Genomic DNA, 20,717 nt, shown 5'->3' on the forward strand with positions numbered 1-20,717 from the left:
CTTAGTCTGGGAGGTGACCAAGAACCCGATGGTCACTCTGTCAGAGCTCCAGAGGTCCTCTGTGGAGAGAGGAGAACCTTCCAGAAGGACAACCATCTCTGCAGCAATCCACCAATCAGGCCTGTATGGTAGAGTGGCCAGACGGAAGCCACTCCTTAGTAAAAGGTACATGGCAGCCCGCCTGGAGTTTGCCAAAAGGCACCTGAAGGACTCTCAGACCATGAGAAAGAAAATTCTCTGGTCTGATGAGACAAAGATTGAACTCTTTGGTATGAATGCCAGACGTCACGTTTGGAGGAAACCAGGCACCGCTCATCACCAGGCCAATACCATCCCTACAGTGAAGCATGGTGGTGGCAGCATCATGCTGTGGGGATGTTTTTTCAGCGGCAGGGACTGGGAGACTAGTCAGGATAAAGGGAAAGATGACTGCAGCAATGTACAGAGACATCCTGGATGAAAATCTGCTCCAGAGTGCTCTTGACCTCAGACTGGGGCGACGGTTCATCTTTCAGTAGGACAACGACCCTAAGCACACAGCCAAGATATCAAAGGAGTGGCTTCAGGACAACTCTGTGAATGTCCTTGAGTGGCCCAGCCAGAGCCCAGACTTGAATCCTATTGAACATCTCTGGAGAGATCTTAAAATGGCTGTGCACCGACGCTTCCCATCCAACCTGATGGAGCTTGAGAGGTGCTGCAAAGAGGAATGGGCGAAACTGGCCAAGGATAGGTGTGCCAAGCTTGTGGCATCATATTCAAAAAGACTTGAGGCTGTAATTGCTGCCAAAGGTGCATCGACAAAGTATTGAGCAAAGGCTGTGAATACTTGTGATTTCTCAGTTTTTTTATTTTTAATAATTTTGCAAAAACCTCAAATAAACTTTTTTCATGTTGTCATTATGAGGATTTGTGTGTAGAATTCTGAGGAAAAAATATGAATTTAATCCATTTTGGAATAAGGCTATAACATAACAAAATGTGGAAAAAGTGATACACTGTACATTGAAAAAAATAAAATGTTTAAAGAATATAGGGCACAGTGTCTGGTGGGGAAGAAATGTTTGCTTTTGTGGTGTATGGTGACCTACAGGTGTGCCAGTTTATTGAATACAGCCAACCATAAATCAGCTTCCATAACCTCAACATACCTTCAGAACGCAGGGAAAAATACGTCTGCTAACTGTGTTTAAGTTTTTTTCCCTACTATTCAAAGGTATGCGGTTCACCAGGAACAATATTGTAAAAAGGGGCGTGTCCTTATGCAAATATTGTAAGTTCGGTTTTACTGAAACAGCGCTTTACCGTTTTACATTTTACGGTTGTTTATGTTCGCTATTTAACAGTTTTACACTGTAAAATTAACAGATGTTTTCAGTGTAATTGTAATGCATCTGCAAACGATAGCATATTTTGAAGGTAGAAAAATATCGATTTTACAGAACTTGGCTGTAAAAAATAATGAAATGTATTGTTTAAGATATACAGGTAATTTTCAGTAGAACATAAGGCAACTTTCCTTTTTTTCAGAAAAGGTCTTTTACTTTCACCATTTACAGTATTTTTACCGTTAAATGTACTGAAATTTTTTACAGTGATATGTATTATTTATATATAAATATACACGCACATATACACATTTATACAAGCGGCGATCATCAATCCCCAACTATTCGTACATCTGTGTTTGACCATCTAACCGTCTCTGTTGTGCTCTGTCGGAGTGTTCGGAACTTTTTTTAAAATCGCCGCTTAGCGAGATCAGTTATGCTGTGGTGACGAACAGTAAGCACAAATAATGAGTGCAGTGCGCAGTGATCAAGCCAACGCCACTCTTGAGCAGACAACTTCAAGCTCAGGCGGAGCGCCGCAATCCGCGAAATCGCGTCGTCTTGAGCAAGGGGAGTGAGTGGGTCGTGTCTCCTGCGCCTTAGCTTTAAGGCGCTCTGTGAGGAGCTGCATTCTTTCGCCGTCGATTCGATTAAATGTCAAACATGGCGAGGAGAAGCCGAGAAGAAGCTGCTACCGTCCTGCTCGCTTACTTTCTCCTGTCACCTCTGTGCCCCTGCGGCTTCGCGCAGATCCCACTGAACGAGATCATCGGTTTCAGTCTGCACCCCCCTTATTTCAACCTGGCTGAGGGTGCTCGGATCTCCGCCACGGCGACTTGTGGACAAGACGAGACGGGCAGATCCAAACTGGAGCTCTACTGCAAACTGGTCGGAGGACCTACAACTGGCTTATCCAGCCAGACCATTCAGGTAGGCTCGGGTGGCGCTTCCGACCGATGAGACTTGGGAGAGCAGCGGGGCAGATGGGTAATCGATTCATTCTTATTCAGTTAATTCCATCTCAACATGGACCTACACATATTTTTCCCTTCCTTTCAGTTGTAAAAAGTCGGTATCCTCAGACATCCTGTTGTTTCGCAGAGGGCAGGTGTTGGGATGAACCCGACCTTCTGTCAGCACGGATTTATCTTGCCCTGCTGATTAACATCTATTTCGACTAGACGCTGCTTGATTTCACAAGTTGCACCCGACACACCTTTATTAAGCAGGTGATTGCACGCATCTGCTTGGAAAAAGTTTGCAAGACCTATTTTTTAACAGATTCGAACGATCACTCTTTGATTTATAGCAGAGCGAGCGGGTAATTGAAGTTATCGGCGCATTCTTATTTAAATCCCGTGCGCCATTAAAGGCATGTAATGACGATATCGTTGACAGCACTCAGGCCCCGGGTCACACAAACGACACTACCGACAAAGATAAAGTGATAAGTAGCCGGCTCCTCACATTTTCTAAACCCGTTCACGGGAAACTGGAGCTTCTCTCAGCAAGAGTCGGGCGCAAGGCAGGAACAGCCCGTGGAGAGGGCGCCAGACCCTCACAGTGTGAACGACTCAGCGTAAACCCACCTAACCTGTATGTCATTGGACCGTGCAAGGAAACACCAGGTCCCAGGGAGAATCTGATTTATTTTATTTTTTTCCAGTACGAATTCACTCCAGTTTCACACTCCCATGGCAGCGTGGACGCACTAAACTGGATGGCACCCATTGGTAACTATTACCCTAACGTGCCCTGCGTGTGTTTGTGGTATGGAGGGTAATCATGGCACACAGAGACACGGGGAGAACACGCAGATATCATGTACACTCTTAAAAATAATAGTTCTTTAATACATTTTATTGTTTATTAGTTTCTGTGGTTTCTTTTTGAACCTTTGCTTGACAAAGCACCGTTTCATTCTGGGAAGGACTCTTTGAATATGAAGTTTGTTCTTGGAAGAACTTTCTAATATGTAGAAAAAAGCTGAAGGCTATCTAGTAGGGCACTGACAGATTTTGAAAGCCTAAACTGAGCTTGTGTTATTATATAAAGCAAGAGTCATTCTAACATTATTTTACGTATCTGTGGTCATCTAGTCCTGGTTATTCACATACATATCTAAATAAATAAAGCTTCTTTCTGGGACCTTCATGCGGATGGGTGTTTTGGGAACCAAAAAAGGTTCCACTTTGGTATCATTCTGAAAAACCACTCTAGCACCTTTATTTTTAAGAATGTAGACAATGATCAAGATAGGAGCTTGTAACTGGGTGAATCCTGGGGTTTTTATACAAATCTTTCTATTATCATTTATGATGGCTCTGGGGCAATGCAGTACCCCAAACACGAGCACACAAACAAGTCCCAGGATCAAATCAAAATCAAAATACCTTTGTACAAAGAATGTATACAGTGCCTCTCTCTCTCTCTTTCTACTTCCACACCGCCAATCCTCCAGTCAAGTGTTGCCTTCCTTCCTTCAGATCTCCAACTTTCCTGGAAAAGGCAGAGTGTTCCCTTTTATTGAGGACCTAGGAGGACATCTGGTGAAGGGTTGTGCCTGCTGGAAGCACTTCTAGGTCATACAGAAGTCCCAAATAGTAGGCAGTATAACTCCCTGCAGTGCTCTCTTGTGGTACCCATGGACCCCAGCAGGTCTGTGCTACTGGACTACAATTCCCAGCATTGGGTATCAAAATACAAAGCTGCTGTTATATTTTCCTGGGGGAATAAACAGCCCTTAGAGAGAGTCTTTCCCTTTAATAGAGAAGGTATGTAATGCCTGTCCATCCATGGGATGCCTGTCCATCCGCCTGGGGTTTCCCATCCGGGCAAGGAACCTTCTTCTCTTTTGACTGACACATCCATTCATCCACCAGGGTCTTCCATCTGGGTAAGGAACCTACCCCTCTCCTAGTCAGGATGCCTGTCAATCCCGTAAGGCACTTACACATTCCTTTATGTATATATTTGTTGTTTTTTGCGTTACTATTTTTTCCCTAATTATGCATAATGTCTGCGGTGGGCTGGCGCCCTGCCTGGGGTTTGTTTCCTGCCTATGTTGGCTGGGATTGGCTCCAGCAGACCCCCGTGACCCTGTACTTAGGATAAAGTGGGTTGGATAATGGATGGATGGATGCATAATGTGTATGTGTGTATACATATATATGTGATATATATATATATTATTTATATGATATATCTTTATATATAATATGCTACTGTGGCTGTTCGTTTGTCTGTCCAAGATTTTAAATCACCTGTAGCTCACAAACCATTTGACCTATTGACCTGAAATTTGCTACACATATACTACAGTACATGACGTCTACTATCCACTTTCAGGGTGATGATTGACCTCCAAGGTTATTCCTCTTTTTATTTTTATTTTATTGTAGAATCAACTCTCGGCAGCGGCCATCAGGGTGGCCATGCAGCGCAAGTGTACGGGCGCCGTTCTCATTCCCTACCACCTTCGCCATCACTTCCCTTACCTCTTCATATCTTAAATCATTCTTGAGGCAGATTTTAAGTGCCAGCTTAAGTGAAAAATTAAAGAAAACGTACTAAGTAATTACAATACAAATACTGACTTAATCAGTTTTAAAGCAAAAAGATGCTGATGAAAGAAGAGAAGAAACGGGCCGCTAGGGTGGAGAAAAGTAGAGCTGCTCAGGAAGCAGCAAGCACATCAACCTCTGAGCAAATGAATGCTAAATGTACAGAGAAAGAGGATAAAAACTAGGAATGCTCAAGTCAAGTGTATTCAGTGCAGTGCGCCGTTACTGGTATATATAATATTGCATAATAATATACAATTTTGGAGCCAGTCCTATATGGGATGCCAGATGATTGCAGGTTCCACATATGTGCCCTTTTACTTACAAGGCCAATAGTTTACTAGTTTGGACAAGGATAAGAATTATTATGACTGAAGAATTGCACGTGAACTTATTTGGAGGATACACTATTGACCAAAGGTCAGGACTAACAAATCACATACCAGACCTATGGAGGAGGGATAGCTAAACTTGCAAAGTCAAGTAAGTAGTTTGAGACTGGTGTACTATTCAATCTCCAAAGATGACCTACTCTTCAATCTTTTTTAGAAATGGTAAAAAATAATTCAGGTGAAACAAAATCACCATAACCCTTCTTAGAATCTGTAGAAGTCCTGGCCAGACTTAAGTACGCCATGTTACCCATCTGCAGTTCTGGTAGGTATCAGTAGGGGGTGTTGTTATGCTAATCTGATGCAAGGTTATCCTGGGAGTGGATGGTAGTTTTTAGATATGAGAGTCAGGACGTTCTTATGAAGGTGTGCACTGTAAAAGATTAAGACCTTGTTCCCATGTTATTGGATTTAATAAAATATTTCACTAATATTGCAGTCAGCAGGTGTCATCACGATTCACACCAAAAGGTGCAACAGAATCATACAGATGGTATCGCAGTTCTAAGGCATGTTCTGCTTTGATTACATTGACTACCTTAATAATCTGATGAAATAAAATGGGTGCTCTATTTCTAAATATTTACAAAGATCCATTAAACAGAATGGTGGTACTGTGGTGGTGCTGCTGTGTCGCAGTAAGGAGACGAGGGTTTGTGTCCCGGGTCCTTCATGTGTGGTGTTTGAATGTTCTCCTCGTGTATGTGTGGGTTTCCTCCACAAAGCCATCTTAATGTATGGGTAGAGTGGGCACTGGCTGGGGGCCTCAGGAGTACGATGGCCCACAATGTTTCTGATGCCCATGGATGTTTCTGTTTTGCTATTAAAACAGGGGCCCCAAGCGCACTATTTTACCCATGGTCTATGATGCCATTAAGATGGCCATGGGGTGCTCCGTTTTCCTCCCACTGTCCAAAGTCATGCAGGTTAAGTGAACTGGTTACACTATTATGTGTTTGTGTGTGTGTCTGTAGTGTGTGTGTGCGTGTTTTCCCCACGATGGACTGACACCCTGTGCAGGGTTTGTTCCTGCTTTGTGCCCAATGCTAGCTCGGATAGACTACAGCACCCCCACGCCCCTAGTCTGGATTAAGGGGGTAAGAAAATGGCATACAATTAGGCAAGTTTAAGTGTTGCAGTTTTATTATACCAATTAATATGTAAAGTTATATTATTCCGTGTAAAATAATTTTTAAGTCAAATGTTAGCCATTTAAATAACTTTTGTCCAGTATGCCTTCAAAAAAAAGAGTTGTGTACATTGGTGCCACTGTAGGTGTGTGTGTGCGTGTGAGTGTGTGTGTTTGTGTAAGTGGGCACTGCAAGAAACACCAGGGTTGGAAGCCTACCTCGTGCCCAGTGCTGCTGATCCAGAATTGAATTAAAAAGATTTGATAATTACATACTAAAAAAATCTTCTTCCACTTCATCCACACCCACTTGTAGATAAAGTTATGACTGAAATGATCCCCAACTAATATCAAGCGATTTCAGTAGAAGTCATTTGTCTGCTTCTCAAGATTATCGTGTCTGGTTGAGCCATGCCTGTCCATCACACTTGAGCCCACTTTTTCTAGCAATTTGGCTGCTAAAACATCTCTCTCTCCTTATTGTCCCTATGTTCTTGTGGTGAGCTCCATTATTGGAATTCTTTAATCTTGCAAAAGTTCTATTTCCTCTTATTTTTTTTATCTTGTTTAAATAGAGAAGCCTTTTTAAATAAAGGCACTATAAATTACTTTTGCAAAGAAAATGACATAATGGATGCCACAAATAAGTGAATGGTACTACAGTCATGTGGCACGATTCCCTGAGGGTGATCCAGCTCACAATGCTGAGGACCCAAGCGGCTGAAACAGGCCAAGGGGTTGCCCACATAATACTTGGCTGCGGCAGACAGATGGTCATTTCCAGAGGGTGGGACTGGACTGCGTGTCTGCCTATGGCGTTGGGGTTGCCCACCGGGATCCTGAGCTGTTTAGTCTAGTGGTGGGTGCAGTAAACACCCTATACCAGTGCATGCTTTCCAACCTGACCTGACCTGACCTGACCTGAAATAAGCAAAACCATGTTGTGCTTTTTTGATTCTCCACCCCATTTATGTCTTCAGTTTTTACTACTACAATATTTATCAGTTACCTGCACTCATCCTTAGTAAGGATATTTATTGTTTTGCCCTATAAAGGGTGAAAAGTAGGATTTGTATGGCATCTGCTTGTAGTAGCCCCACAGAATATGCAGAAGGTCAGTTTCATCAGTGTGAACTTAAAGGAAGAGGAATAATTAAAGATTGTAACGGTGCTTGGGCCATACTACTTACTTTTACCAGCCTACATGCATAGTGTTTAATCATTCAGAGACAGAAAACTAACTATTCTTCCAGTTTGAATGAAAGCAGATGTGGGAGATCAGCATGGCCACACATGAAAATGCATATCTGTTGTGGCCAGGTGAGGAAATGACAGTTCTGAAACAGAGGGAAATTTTTGGGATGCCAACCAGGTCAGCCCTTTTATTGTCCAAGGACAAAGCAAAAACAAAAATGACACTTTTCAGCGTATATTCCATACACAGGAAAACTTGGGCAAATAAATGGTGGAGCTCCATCCTGCGGGTCACTTGAGCCACTAATGATCTCTCCATCTGGGATGCCCAGGGTTTTATGGCAGTGAGACTGGAAGGGGCGGGGTTAAATTACCTCACTGGGCGGTTTAGAGAGAAAGGAGGCGATGACAGTGTTAGTGGCAGCATGCCGTCTCGTCACGGCAGGTTATTACATGCCTGAACTCCTCTGACATGCATGCACGAGACTGTTAATGCTCAGGACGACACATCAGACTGAGGATAACATTGAATCCTCCTGCCATTTTCTAGTCTGGATTGCAGAATTTTGGAGTCTATGCTGACAGTAATGGGTTCAAGGCAGGAAGCCGTCCTGTGAGGGTTCCAGTCCATCACAGGGCTCATGGGTGCACTCACTCACACAGGGCCAAATTAGTGCTGCCATTTCCCTGCCTGTGTAGAGTGTGCTCATTGTTGTGTGTGTGTTGGTTTTGACCCTGAATACTTCTCTTCCTCAGTCTCTCCGAGATTGCTCCTCTTTCTCCACCTTTAAATCTCAACTCAAAACTTTCTTCTTCGATGAACTTTTGTCTTCTGTGTGGTCTCTTTTTTTTTCCACCCCCTTTGTATGTAAAGTGACCTTGGGTTTGTGAAAGATGCTCTATAAGTGCAACTTATTATTATTATTATTGTTTCTATTATTATTATTTGTTATTCCACTCTCCCAAAGATAATCTGAAAAATCTGGATCATAGTGATTTTGGGATGGTTTTCCTTACATTTGTAAACCTTGCAGATTTTTTTATCACTAGCACAAGCGGATGAACTTCATATGAACTGAGTAGTTTATTTTTGTGAAGTAGTCACTCCACTCTGTGACATACAGTATGTTACCTGTATTAATGTGACAGTCAAAGTTGTTGCTGACTGTCCCACACACCACAAGGAAGCTCCTGGTAGGCCCAGACTAAGTCAACATTTCAGGAGATCATGCAAGGGTCCCCACCTCCAGCCCTGGAGGGCCCCAGTGGCTGCAGGTTTTCATTCTAACCCTTTTCTTAATTAGTGACCTGTTTTTGCTGCTAACTAACTTCTTTTGAATTCATTTTAATTGACTTGTTTTTAACAATTTGTTCCCCTAAATGTCTTCATCTTTCCTCTGAATTGCTTCGTTTCTTTCCTTAAATGGCATCCAAACAGAAATTAAATGTAAAGTGAGGGAACCAACAGAAGACCAACTAAGTCGGGGCCTCAAACTTTAACCAATTTCACTCCAATCAGTTGCTTAATTAGGCGCTGATTCTTGTTGTTAATTAAACCCATTCTTTAATTCCATGGCTTGTTGCTGCTCTCATTATGCAATAGCATACATTTCAAAATTGTTGATTGTCTCTTTCTAAGAGCACTGGTAAAATGTTTTGTGGACCTGAGCAGATCAGCATTCCTGAGACCTTCATCTTTCTTTTTTTTCAGATATTGTATGATGGACACCAGTTGTTTTGGCTCATTTTATATCTCATTATTGTTTGGCTGCTAATTAAGGAAAAAGAAACAATTAAAGGGTCTGAGTCTTTAACAGCAAGTCCATTAAAATTAATTCAAAAGAAGTTAATTAGGAGCAGAAACAGGTCACTAATTAAGAAAAGGGTTAGAATGGAAACCTGCAGCCACTGGGGCCCTCCAGGACCGGAGTTGGGGACCCTTGGATTATAAAGCAGGCTGTCCAGAGTACACTAATGCAGGTCTCTTTCTAACCACCAGGGGACAGTTTTGAGCTAAAATGGCATTTTGCTTAAAGAGTGAAACCCGTAAACACCAGTCCCACTCCCACTCACCCATTTCCAATACACGAGTGCAGGAGCCAGTGTCTGTTCTGGCAGCATCGAGCACCAATCCTAGAAAAAGAATTAGTCCATTATAGTTCATACTCGCACACACATCAACACACACTCACTCTCAGCAGGCCAGTTAACAGCCACCAGTCCATTAGAGCTGTATGTGAGAGATAATTTTGGACACCCAAAGCAAACTGATGTAAGCACAGGGAGAACATGCAAACTTCCTTCACACAGACACTAACTGTCCCAGAATATTCAGGGTTGATGGGGCCAGACTTACAGGTATGGGAGCACAGGGAGAACATACAAGCTGTACAAACTCCTGCTAAAATGAAATAAAAAAAATAAGAATTAATTTTTGGGAAAAGAGGTCTCTGAAAACTCTTACCACTGTAAGTTCTGCACTGGACCTTTCCTGGCCAGGATGCTGTAATGGAAGGACAATATCGGGATCGAGATGGGGCTGTTCCAACATCCCATACAAAGGGATAGATTAATGGACATTAGGGGGGAGCTGGGATATCAAGAGCAGTTCCTCTCCCAGTATAACAGAAAGCAGTGCTCCACTGGTGAGGACCCAGTAAAGATGCCCGCAGGGAGGTATGGGAGTTGTAGCCCTGAGGGACAATCCTGTCAGGGTCCTTGAGTGCCACCGGGGGTTGCTGCAGGGTGAAGGAAACATCTGTCTGACCTGGAAGCTCTTCCGTCAGGCTATGTCCTGGTACTAGCAGTAGGTCCGTCTCTGACATTAAAGTGAGCTATCCAGCCTCCTCCAAGGAGTCGGAGTTGGGTGGCAGAAGGCAGCACTCACCTGGAAGTGGAAAACTAGAAGTAGTTTTTTGAAAGGCTGTGGAATTTGACTGTTAAAGAAGGTATTTTGTGCAATGAAAACTTTTATTTTGTATCTGGGATTTCTTAGTGCGGTATGTTTGGGCTTTTGTGGCTCAGTGACGCCCCCTGTTTTTTATACCACTTTCTCTCGATATTAAAAATCATTTGGCTGGCTGGAATTCCAGGGGTGTATCACTTGGAAAATGGGGATGGGCATTTAAAATGCTTTTGTATTTGGTTATCATAATGTGAGACTTGAAAGGATTTTTTAAATACTTTATATGGAAAAAGAAGTATCCTTTCATAGTGGGGTAAAGATTATGAAGTAAAAATTGGCGCAGCTATGTCAGTAGAGGGCCAGTTGTTTGCTGCATTTTTGTCGGTTAACTACGAAGCTCTGGTGGGCAGCTTAGTTCTGTACTCTTATCTATTATGCTAAAGGATGCTGCTTGTTCATCTAACGTACAGCCATTCATCTCACTACAGCACAGGTTCTGATGCTCCATATTCCTTCTTGGTGGGATAGAAATAAGGACGACTGTAATGACTGCAGACTGTCGGGTTATTCTGTTTCACATTTGAGGATTGAAAGTGCTTCAATGACCAAAATACCTTTTTCAGTTTTGAGTGCTTCTTTCCATAACCCATTTGCTCCTTTTTTTAGGCTCTGAAAGCAGATTCAAACTTTCCATTTGATCTTTCCATCATAACAATACCAGTATTTGCATGTGCTTTGTTAATTGATTCCACAGTATTTTGAGTTTGGGTTCCCCAGTATTTAAAATTATTGCCAGGTTCTTGAGAGTTTGTTTTTTATTAATATTTTTGGTTTTGATGCAAGATCATTTGGATTTGGTCTCTTGCTTGTGTCCTGACTAATGTTTTCATCTTTTGGTTCTTTTTCTATTGCCCAGTTACCAGCCTGCCATCTCTGGTGGCACATTCACCAATGGAGCAGCAGTCACTACTTCTTTTCAGTACTGAATGCCAGCTCCACCAGCTGTTGACTTGGGTCATCTAGACTGGCTTCCCTATGTGCCCACAATGTTACTGCCATTTTTAAATCTCCCTCATAAGCATTATTTCTTGTATCCACAAGGGGGCACCACCAAGAACCAAAACACAGACACAATGTTACCTAACACAATTCCGGGTTCAAATAAATGGTTTTTATTTGCCACCAACACTTTTCTAATTAAATACTCAAGAATTAAAAGATTCTCTTCATCCTTCTGCCTTCAGCTGAGTGTCATACACTGCCTTCCTACTCTTTAAAACTGGATCTGGGATTGCTTCCGGTATCCCATCATTGGCATCTGGACCGCTTGCAGATCAGGCAGAAACAGAGCTAGTCATCCCCACCCAATGACCCCGACAGGGTTGTACTTTAGGATTGTGGGAGTCTCAACTGGGTTCAGCATGGAGAACCACTGCCTCCTGCTGTGTGGCGAAATTAAATATCCCTGGCACTCATGCTCGCCCAATCCATTATCCTTCTCGCCACACTGAGATGAAGAATTTAAGGTGAAGAATAAATCTTTTATTTTATAAAGATTCAGTGGTTGTCCTTATTACTAGCTGGGGTGTGACAGTGAGATTCCCCTTCTAGTGGGCATTATTGGAAGTGTTTTGAAAATTGTTAGTGCTTGGGACTCCTAGTTTATGGCAGACTCTTTACAAAGATAAATTCCATAATTGACAGAAATCGAGAAAAATGCTAAACTAATACAAAATATTAAACAGAACTATTTAACTGAAATTAATTTAAAACAGAACATTACAAGCTGGGCAGGAAAAAAACCCAAAGGAAACAGTAAGTAAAATTCACATAACAATAATTTAGCAAAAATATGCAACAATTTCCCATGACAACGTACTATTTTATATTAATAGTTGATGGGCATGCATCACAGGAAAAGCACAAAGCATTAGGGCATTCATTTTTTTTTTTTGTAATTTGAAAAGTAAAGCAGGATTAACATACTAATAGAACTTGCTATTCTTGACATGTTTAACAATGTATTATTACATATTCATCATAAAGTGCCTATTTAAACTTAATGATTTATATGGTACACTTATGTTTAGTCCATTTAACTTAAATAATAATAATCTGCCTCTTAAACGCTTCGGCCATTTCCTTGTATTCTTTAGAAAAACTCGCTTTTGGCTTTGAAGATTTTGCCTTGTAATTTGGTGCTGTTTTCTGCTGCCAGTCATGCTGGCAATGCTACCTTACAGCCTGGCACTTGCGATTTCACATTTCGTGACACTGCATTTGTGGTTTTGAGAAGCAGTGGGAGACTGAGCTGCAACTTTAAACCTGACACCAAATCTCCAGAGACATTTCAGCAATGCAGCTCCTGTCGTGGGGATGCTCTTCTACAGTATATTTTTACTTGAGTGGAAGAATGTCAGCAGGAATCAAGCACTTGGGGGCACCTGCTGGCGTGTCTGGTAGCCCTCTAGCAGGGCCTCTGCCTCATTCTTACCTGTCAGTCAGCCTTGCAAGGGCTGGGCGCTCTGCTTGAGACTCTATTGTTTCAGCTGGAAAAGGGCCTGAGGAGCATGAGCTGCCATCATTTACAGTGTAATTAGCTTTTATACAGAATAAAGTTTTCTATCAAAATTGTCAACATTTCCAGGGCTGACATTCAACTTTTTAGAATCGTTTCTGTAAAGGTTATAATTATACAAGAAAAAAGTAAGTGACTGCGTGAATTACACCCAGAAAAACAATCCAACATCACCAATCCACCTAACCTGCATGTCTGTGGACTGTGGGAGGAATCTGGACCACCCAATGGAAACTCACACAGACACTGAGAGCACATGTAAGCTCCAACCAGGGCTGACCCAGGAAGCAAACCTTGGTCTCCTTCAATGCCACCCACATAGCAAATATATTCTGTCCCAATATGGGAAGACACTTTGATGAAAACGTGCAGCAATCTGAAGAATGTTTGGGTTACAATTCCATTCATTTCATACTTGTTTTATCTAGTTCATTGTTGTTAGGTGGCCAGAAGCCATCTCAGCAACATTAAGCGCAAGAATCCTGGATGGGCGCCAATGCATTGTTGTGCTTGCTTAACACATACCCAAGTTTACTCCTATCAGGCCATTTTGGAGTTAACACTAAAGCTGACTCTCACCTTTTTGGTACGCAAGGGAAGTGCATTTAAAACTGAAGACAGGAAGCACTTCTTTACGCAAAGAGTTATGGGACCCTGGAAGAAACTACTGAGACTTGTAGTTGAAGCAGAAACCTTGACAACCTTTAAAAAAATCTGGATGAGATGTTGGGACAGCTTAACTATTAGCTAAACAAAAGAGCTCAATGGACTGAATGGTCTCCTCTTGTTTGTCCCATTTCTTATGTTTCTAAGTGCTGGAGTACTTTGACAAAACATCTTCATATGCTTTGTAAGGTGTTATAAGGTACAATGAAATCCCATTTTAAACTTCTGAAGTGGCTTTTCTAGAAACTGGTAAGAGAAAGCCGCAACCATCAGGGAAGGATGTGTTGAATTGGGGAGATTAGATATTTTCATAACTGATCTTGTTATAATGGGCAGTATAATGGTCAGCTCCCCTGAGACAACTTTTCTTTGGTTGTGTGTGTGTGTTTGGGTATTTGTACATGTTTTGCTTTTGTATATGTAGATTTTTCTTCAGGTACTTTAATTTTCTTCTCAAATCATAAAGGCTTACTGCTTTGACTGATTGGCAACCCTAAACTGGCCAAGGTTGAGAGACTGTGGATGTGTGTTGAGATTGTGATCTGTGATGGTCTGATGCTTTGGCCCTGGTTGCACCCTGTCTTGTATAAAATACTGCTGGGAAAGGCTTTAGAAGCAATTAGATGAACTATGCAATTTCAGTGAATAGATGGGTGGATGGATGAATGGATGTAGTTGGAATTTCATGGATGCTGCAGCGTTAAGAGCTATTGACACACATGTCTAGGAGATTGGTCATGAATTACTGTCTGTGTGGATTTCCTCTCAGATCCATCAATTGGATCAAATGGAGTCAATGGAGAATTGTTTTAGTTGATAGATGTTTTTTATGATGGCCAAAATTTATGAATTGCTTGAATTTGACTGGATGAATGAATGGGGGGAAGTACTCCTTTCTTTACATACATATTAAAAATTTATTAAACAAAAGAAGACAAGTTGGAGTTCCTCCAGAACACCCTTTATTTTATGTTCTTAACTGAAAAAGAAAAGAAAATGATATCAGATTAGATGTTTAAGGCCAGAGCTTTGTCCTCTTCTAAAACAGGTACAGCAGTTTACACTGACTTTCAGAAGAGCAGGGCAGACTATATCGGATGGGCCTTAGGTCACTTTCACTGGCTGTGGACGTCATTCATCTTCCTGGAATTTCTTGCCCACTTTATGGAAAACTGAAACCATGTTAATGATGGTGTTTCACTCTTCTTCTTCCTCCCATTAGAACCTGGACCAAAACTTGTGAGACACTCCATGCGCTTACAAGTGTGGCTAAATACAGGGTGAATCAAAATTATGTTAACACTAATGGTACTGCTATGTATGTACTTATATACAATTTTTGTGGACAATTTATGTGCCACATATGGTGCATGTGTTGAACATGAAGGTGAACAGGTTGAGACATTCCTGTAAATCATCTTGCACATATGAAGTATGTTTTGTGAATAAATTGTTTCTGCCATTAAAATGTTAACATAATTTTGACTCACCCTGTATTTCAAATTTTCAGTGCTTTTACTTGGCTTAGGCATCCCTAAACATAATCTGAACGCTTTCTGTTGTGAATGTGCTACATTATTATTTTTTTCCATTTTTTGGAAAGGGTTTCCCTGAATGACTAAGTGTGCATTGTGTGATGTCACAGTTGCAACGGTATAAATGTTGCACCATGCACTTTCTATTCCTCTGAGATTACGGACAGATCCATTGTTTCTAAGTGCGTTGTGTTTAGTGTTCCTGTTAAGTGGAGAAAGATACTGTACTATAATTCAAAAACATATTACTTATTGTGAAACAAACTTGACTCAATTATTAACATCAATATTTGCTTATTTACCTTGACAAAACCCTAGAATTTCTTGTATGGAGATGATGCATTTTTTGTGTCCCCAGTCCTCCCTGTGTGGAGTTTGCAAGATCTCCCCGTGTCTGTGTGAGTTTGTTCTGGGTAGTTCAGTTTCGTCCCACAGTCCAAAAACATACAGGTTAGACAGATTAGTGATACTAAATTGGCCCTTGCGTGTCGATGGTGTGTGTGTGTGTGTGTGTTTGCCCTGCGATGGACTGGTGCCTTCTCCAGGGTTTGTTCCTGCCTTGCATCCTATGCTAGCTGGGATAGACTCCAGCAAACCTTCTGATCCTGTTCAGGACTAAACTGTTTAGAAAATGACTGGCTGACACTGCTGTTTTACTGCTCAAATCACAGGATTATGCAGGAATAGTAATGCGTTGCAGAAGTTATATATGTTATGAACTAGTAAAGCCTGGATTTATTCATGAGGGTGTTACTGAGCAGTCTGAAAATTTGTTCTAACTTGCAAACATTTTCTCATACCAAGATTAGACATTAACTTATAATGGATAAAATGGTTCAGAAAATAAATAAATAAGTGGATCTTTATAATAAGGCTTGACATCTGTGCTGGAGACAGCATCCAGGATCAGCAAAACCAACTATTTATTTACCTGCATTTCAATTTCCACTGTTTGTTTCAGAAGTCTTATATGTCGCCATCAACTCATTATTTTAAATATAAAAAACAACTTGAAAGGTCTCCACAGCAAATCATTGCTTCATGTTGAAAATTACACCTCTTACTGTGGTCATATTTTAAAATAATATTAGCACAACAGTGTCTATGCTGAGCAGAGGGGAAATAAGTATTGAAAACAGATGGATGAATGGAGTATTTAATTTTGATTTAACGAATACATTTGGTCTCAGTTTCTGTGCAAATCAGAAAAGGCATGTATCACTTACAGACCAATGGATTTTGACATAACTGCTGTTAAACGCAGTTCAGTCTTTGGAAGGTATTTTGGGCATTTTTATGAAACACAAAACCGATAGTACACTACGAATGTGGCTTTTTGCAGGCATTAGGAGTTTCTTGGCATGTTGTAATAAAACTGGGATATTTAACTCTCCTGAAACAGAAAATTTCAGACAAAACTGGCTGAGTTGAACATGGAAAGATGAAAACTTACAAATTCTTTACATTTCTACCAACTGAAAGGTGGATCTACACTTCTAGATGTTCATTGCGTGAAATCCTGTGCTAGATTTGTGACTGGAATGACTAGAGTTTCAAATCGTCAAAAGAGAACTCCTTGTACAGTCCTGGGCTACAAAAGCATACTTGAAAGACAAGAAAAAAGATGCCTTTATCAGAGTGTGCCTCTGACCAGCCAAAAGTGGCCTTTATTAAATGATCCGAGTATGTGGCAGTCACCCCCCCCTATGTGAGGCTGGAGCTGAATACTGAGTTCAGGTCACATCTACCAAAACCCAGACCATAAAAACATAATGCAAAATTGTATTCAACACTCTGTGACCATCCCATCTATACTCGTAAAATAGGCACAAAGATTTGTATTCCAGATTATTTACCGTCAAAAAATAGGGCCATCCTTGCATGCATCACAAGCCCATACAACTGGAGGTGGCCACTTTCACTTATTTCTGGAGCATCCGTTTGGGTTGCCTACATCAGCTGTGGAGGTCAGGGACCAAGTGTCTTATTTTGTGCGAACTGTGATATTAAACTTGAAAGTCAGTAATACATATGTGCTGGAATTGATCTTGTTATAATAATGTGGCCAATGCCATTAATGTACTCCAGTTCAAAACCAGATATGCAGACGGATGTATAAGCGCCATTCAGCACCTGCTTTCTTGTAGGTATAGACAGCTACATGCCTGTATGGTTTAGGGCATTTTTACACCATTTTGGAGGTATACACTCATTTAAGGCTCCATTAAGAGATATCTAGTCTAATACAGTTTCACCATAACTTTGGATGATTAACAAAAATAATTTTATCTGATATTATTTTCCCTTTCTATTACACTACAGTAAGTGATGTATATAGGTTAGGCATAGGGTTGGTGGAGGTGAGCGTGTTTGCCTACTGAACTATAAAAAGTCATCACTCAGATACTTATATGCTGTTGGTGCAATATGAATACAAGTGGAATATGTAACAAGGAGGAATTTGCCAGAGGTGACCTTTTTCACCTTATCTTTATTCTGTTAGTTATGCAAGTTCTTTTACATCCAGACATGGACATATTTGTTGGTACCTCTGCATGAAAAAAGAAGAACCCACAATTTCTCTGAAATAACTTGAAACTGATGAAAGTAATTGGCACCCATCATTGTTTATTCTGTATTCAGCCAAAATCAGATTTTGCTTTAAAGTTTTGATTCAACACAATATTTCAAATCATAACACAAATGAAAATGGTACGGACAGAAATGATGAGAGCTTACCCTGATATTTTGTTGCACAACCTTTAAGGCAATGACTGCAAGCAAGCGATTCCTGTAGATATCAATGAGACTTCTGCACCGGTCAATAGGTAGTCTGGCCCACTCTTTTTGAGCAAACTGCTCCAGCTATGTCGGGTTTGAAGGAGGCCTTCTCCAGACTGCATATTTCAGTTATTTCCATAGATGTTCAATGTGATTCAAATCAGTGCTCATAGAAGGTCACTTCACAAATGTTTTGTTCTTGATCATTTTTGGTGCTTTTAGCTGTGTGTCTTTTGTGTCATTAATCCTGTTGGAGGGTCCATGATCCGTGACTGAGACAGAGCTTTCTGACACTGGGCAGTACATTTCGCTCCAGAATGTCTTGAGATTTCATTGTTGTCTGCATAGAATCAAAGCACCCCATGCCAGACAAAGCAAAGCAGCCCAAAAACATAACTGATCCTCCTTCATATTTCACAGTAAGTATGGTGTTCTCCTCTTTGAAAGGTTAATTTTTTTCGTCTGTAGACATAAAGCTGATGTAACTTGCCAAAAAGCTCCAGCATTGTCTTATCTGTCCAGAGGACATTCTCCTAGAAGTATTTTGGCTTGTTTATATGAATTTTAGTAAATTCCAGTGTGGCTCTTTTATGTTTTTCTTTCAACAAGATGGTGCGATCAGACACGAACAGACCTTGACCTTGGAGCTCAGCTTGTATCTCCTTAGAAGTTATCCTTGGCTTTTTGTCTATTATTCTCACTATTCTTCCCGTTCTGGGATCGATTTTCCTCTTGTGGCCGTGTCCAGGGAGGTTGGCTACAGTCCCATGGACCTCAAAGTTCTTAATAATATTTGCAACTGCTGTCACAGGAACAACAAGCCGATTAGAGATGGTCTTGTAGCCTTTGCCTTTAACATGCCTGCTTATAATTTTTTTTTCTGATCTCCTCAGACAGCTCTCTCTTTTGCTTTCAGTTTGGGACACACGAGGATACCAAACAGCATAGTGACTACTTTTCTCCATTTAAATAGGCTGACTTACTGATTGAACAATTAGTGACACGTTATACTAATTATGGAAAACAGCTAGTTTGAAGAATCACTCTAAACCAATTACATGTGATCTTTTCTAGGGGTACCAGCAGATGTGTCTAGGAACTTTTAATATATCTTTGTAGAATAAGAAATTCTTAATATCTTTTCAAACCTGCTTTGCTTTTCTTGATGACATAACAATAATAATAATAGTTAAGTTTTATTAATTTAGTACCTTTCATACACTCAAGACAAGACAGTAGAACATTACATTCAAGAAAATGAATAAGACTCATTGAAAAGATGTGTTTTTAACAGGAGTTTGAAATGAATAATAGATTTTTCCTTGCAAAGGCTGAGAGGAAGAGCATTCCAAATTTTAGGGGCTATCACACTGGAAGCTCTGCCAGCCATAGTTACTAACCTGTATTTAGGTACAGTGAGTAAGTTAGCGTCCGAAGATCTTAATGCACGAGCAGGAGTATAAGGAAACAGCATCTCAGACAGATAATGAGGGGCTGAACCATGAAGGGCTTTAAAGGTGAGAAGAGTAATTTTATATTTGATTCTTGAAGAATCTGGTAACCAATGCAAATCATAAAGGACAGGAGTGATGTGAGCAGATTTTTTAGCGTGTGTAAGTAAGCAAGCAGCAGAATTCTGAACATACTGTAATCTATTGATATATTTAATTGGGAGACCATAAAACAATGCATTGCAATAGTCCAGACAGGTAGTAATGAAAGCATGAATGAGCGTTTCAGTATCCTTCACACTGAGGAAAGAATGCAGGTGAGCAATGTTACGGAGATGAAGAAAAGCTGTCTGTACTGTTGAGCCAATGTGTGGTTGGAAAGTAAGGAGCTGATCAAAGATGACGAACTGATGCTGAGGGTTCCACCAGGATTCCATCGACGTCAATTTTTAGCCCACGTAGGGTAGAGAGGACAAATTTTGTACCAACTAATAAGATTTCTGTTGTCATGTCAAAGGCACGCAGGTATACATGGGACAATTGCTTTTCAATTATGTATTCTATTACTGTATTTTTTTTTTGTATCAGTATGCTGCTGCTGGAGTATGTGAATTTCCCCTTGGGATTAATAAAGTATCTATCTATCTATCTATCTATCTATCTATCTATCTATCTATCTATCTATCTATCTATCTATCTATCTATCTATCTATCTATCTATCTATCTATCTATCTATCTATCTATCTATCTATCTATCTATCTATCTATCCGCTTTTCAGGTGGCGTATATAGCACTTTTTCAATAAACTGCAAGGATGTCAAACTATTTGTTCACGTCTGTATAAAAATAATAGATAGAACTGTTTATCAGTCAGTTAACAGGCAACACCATATTGTTTTAAACAGGCAATCTCCAGATTGAATATCTGTAGCAGAGGTGAATCTCATTGGCCTCAGGTTTGTGCTTAAATATTAGCAAGTGTGAACTTCTCCCTCTAAAAGTATGTATGCATTCAATTTAAAATATTCCTGTAAAGACTAAAGTAAAATATCTTTGTATCATAATATCAAAAGATGACAAAGGGAGGAGATTTTCAAAAGGTAATCCTTTAATTAAATCAGTAGAGCACAGATTTAGTTCTTGGCTCTTAATAGATTTTTCCAATATCTTGAAGGTGCTGGGTAGCCAAA

At 40.6% G+C, this 20,717-nt stretch overlaps 1 protein-coding gene across 3 annotated transcripts in view; it reads left to right on the forward strand.

Annotated features, from left to right (window-relative positions):
- The first annotated feature begins 1,820 nt into the window (after positions 1–1,820).
- The window catches only part of LOC114653392 (laminin subunit alpha-3-like), a 403,128-nt gene continuing 384,231 nt past the window's right edge, over positions 1,821–20,717 (forward strand). For 2 of the 3 annotated variants that reach the window (XM_051928866.1, XM_028803680.2), the window contains exon 1: positions 1,825–2,261. In XM_051928866.1, the coding sequence (XP_051784826.1) occupies positions 1,986–2,261 (276 nt within the window). In that variant the 5' untranslated portion in view covers positions 1,825–1,985. Of the gene's footprint in view, positions 2,262–20,717 lie in introns of all 3 variants that reach the window. The other variant, XM_051928867.1, reaches the window with a different exon arrangement.

The sequence above is a fragment of the Erpetoichthys calabaricus genome, chromosome 6 (assembly GCF_900747795.2).
Source record: "Erpetoichthys calabaricus chromosome 6, fErpCal1.3, whole genome shotgun sequence".
Classification (NCBI taxonomy): Eukaryota; Metazoa; Chordata; class Cladistia; order Polypteriformes; family Polypteridae; genus Erpetoichthys; species Erpetoichthys calabaricus.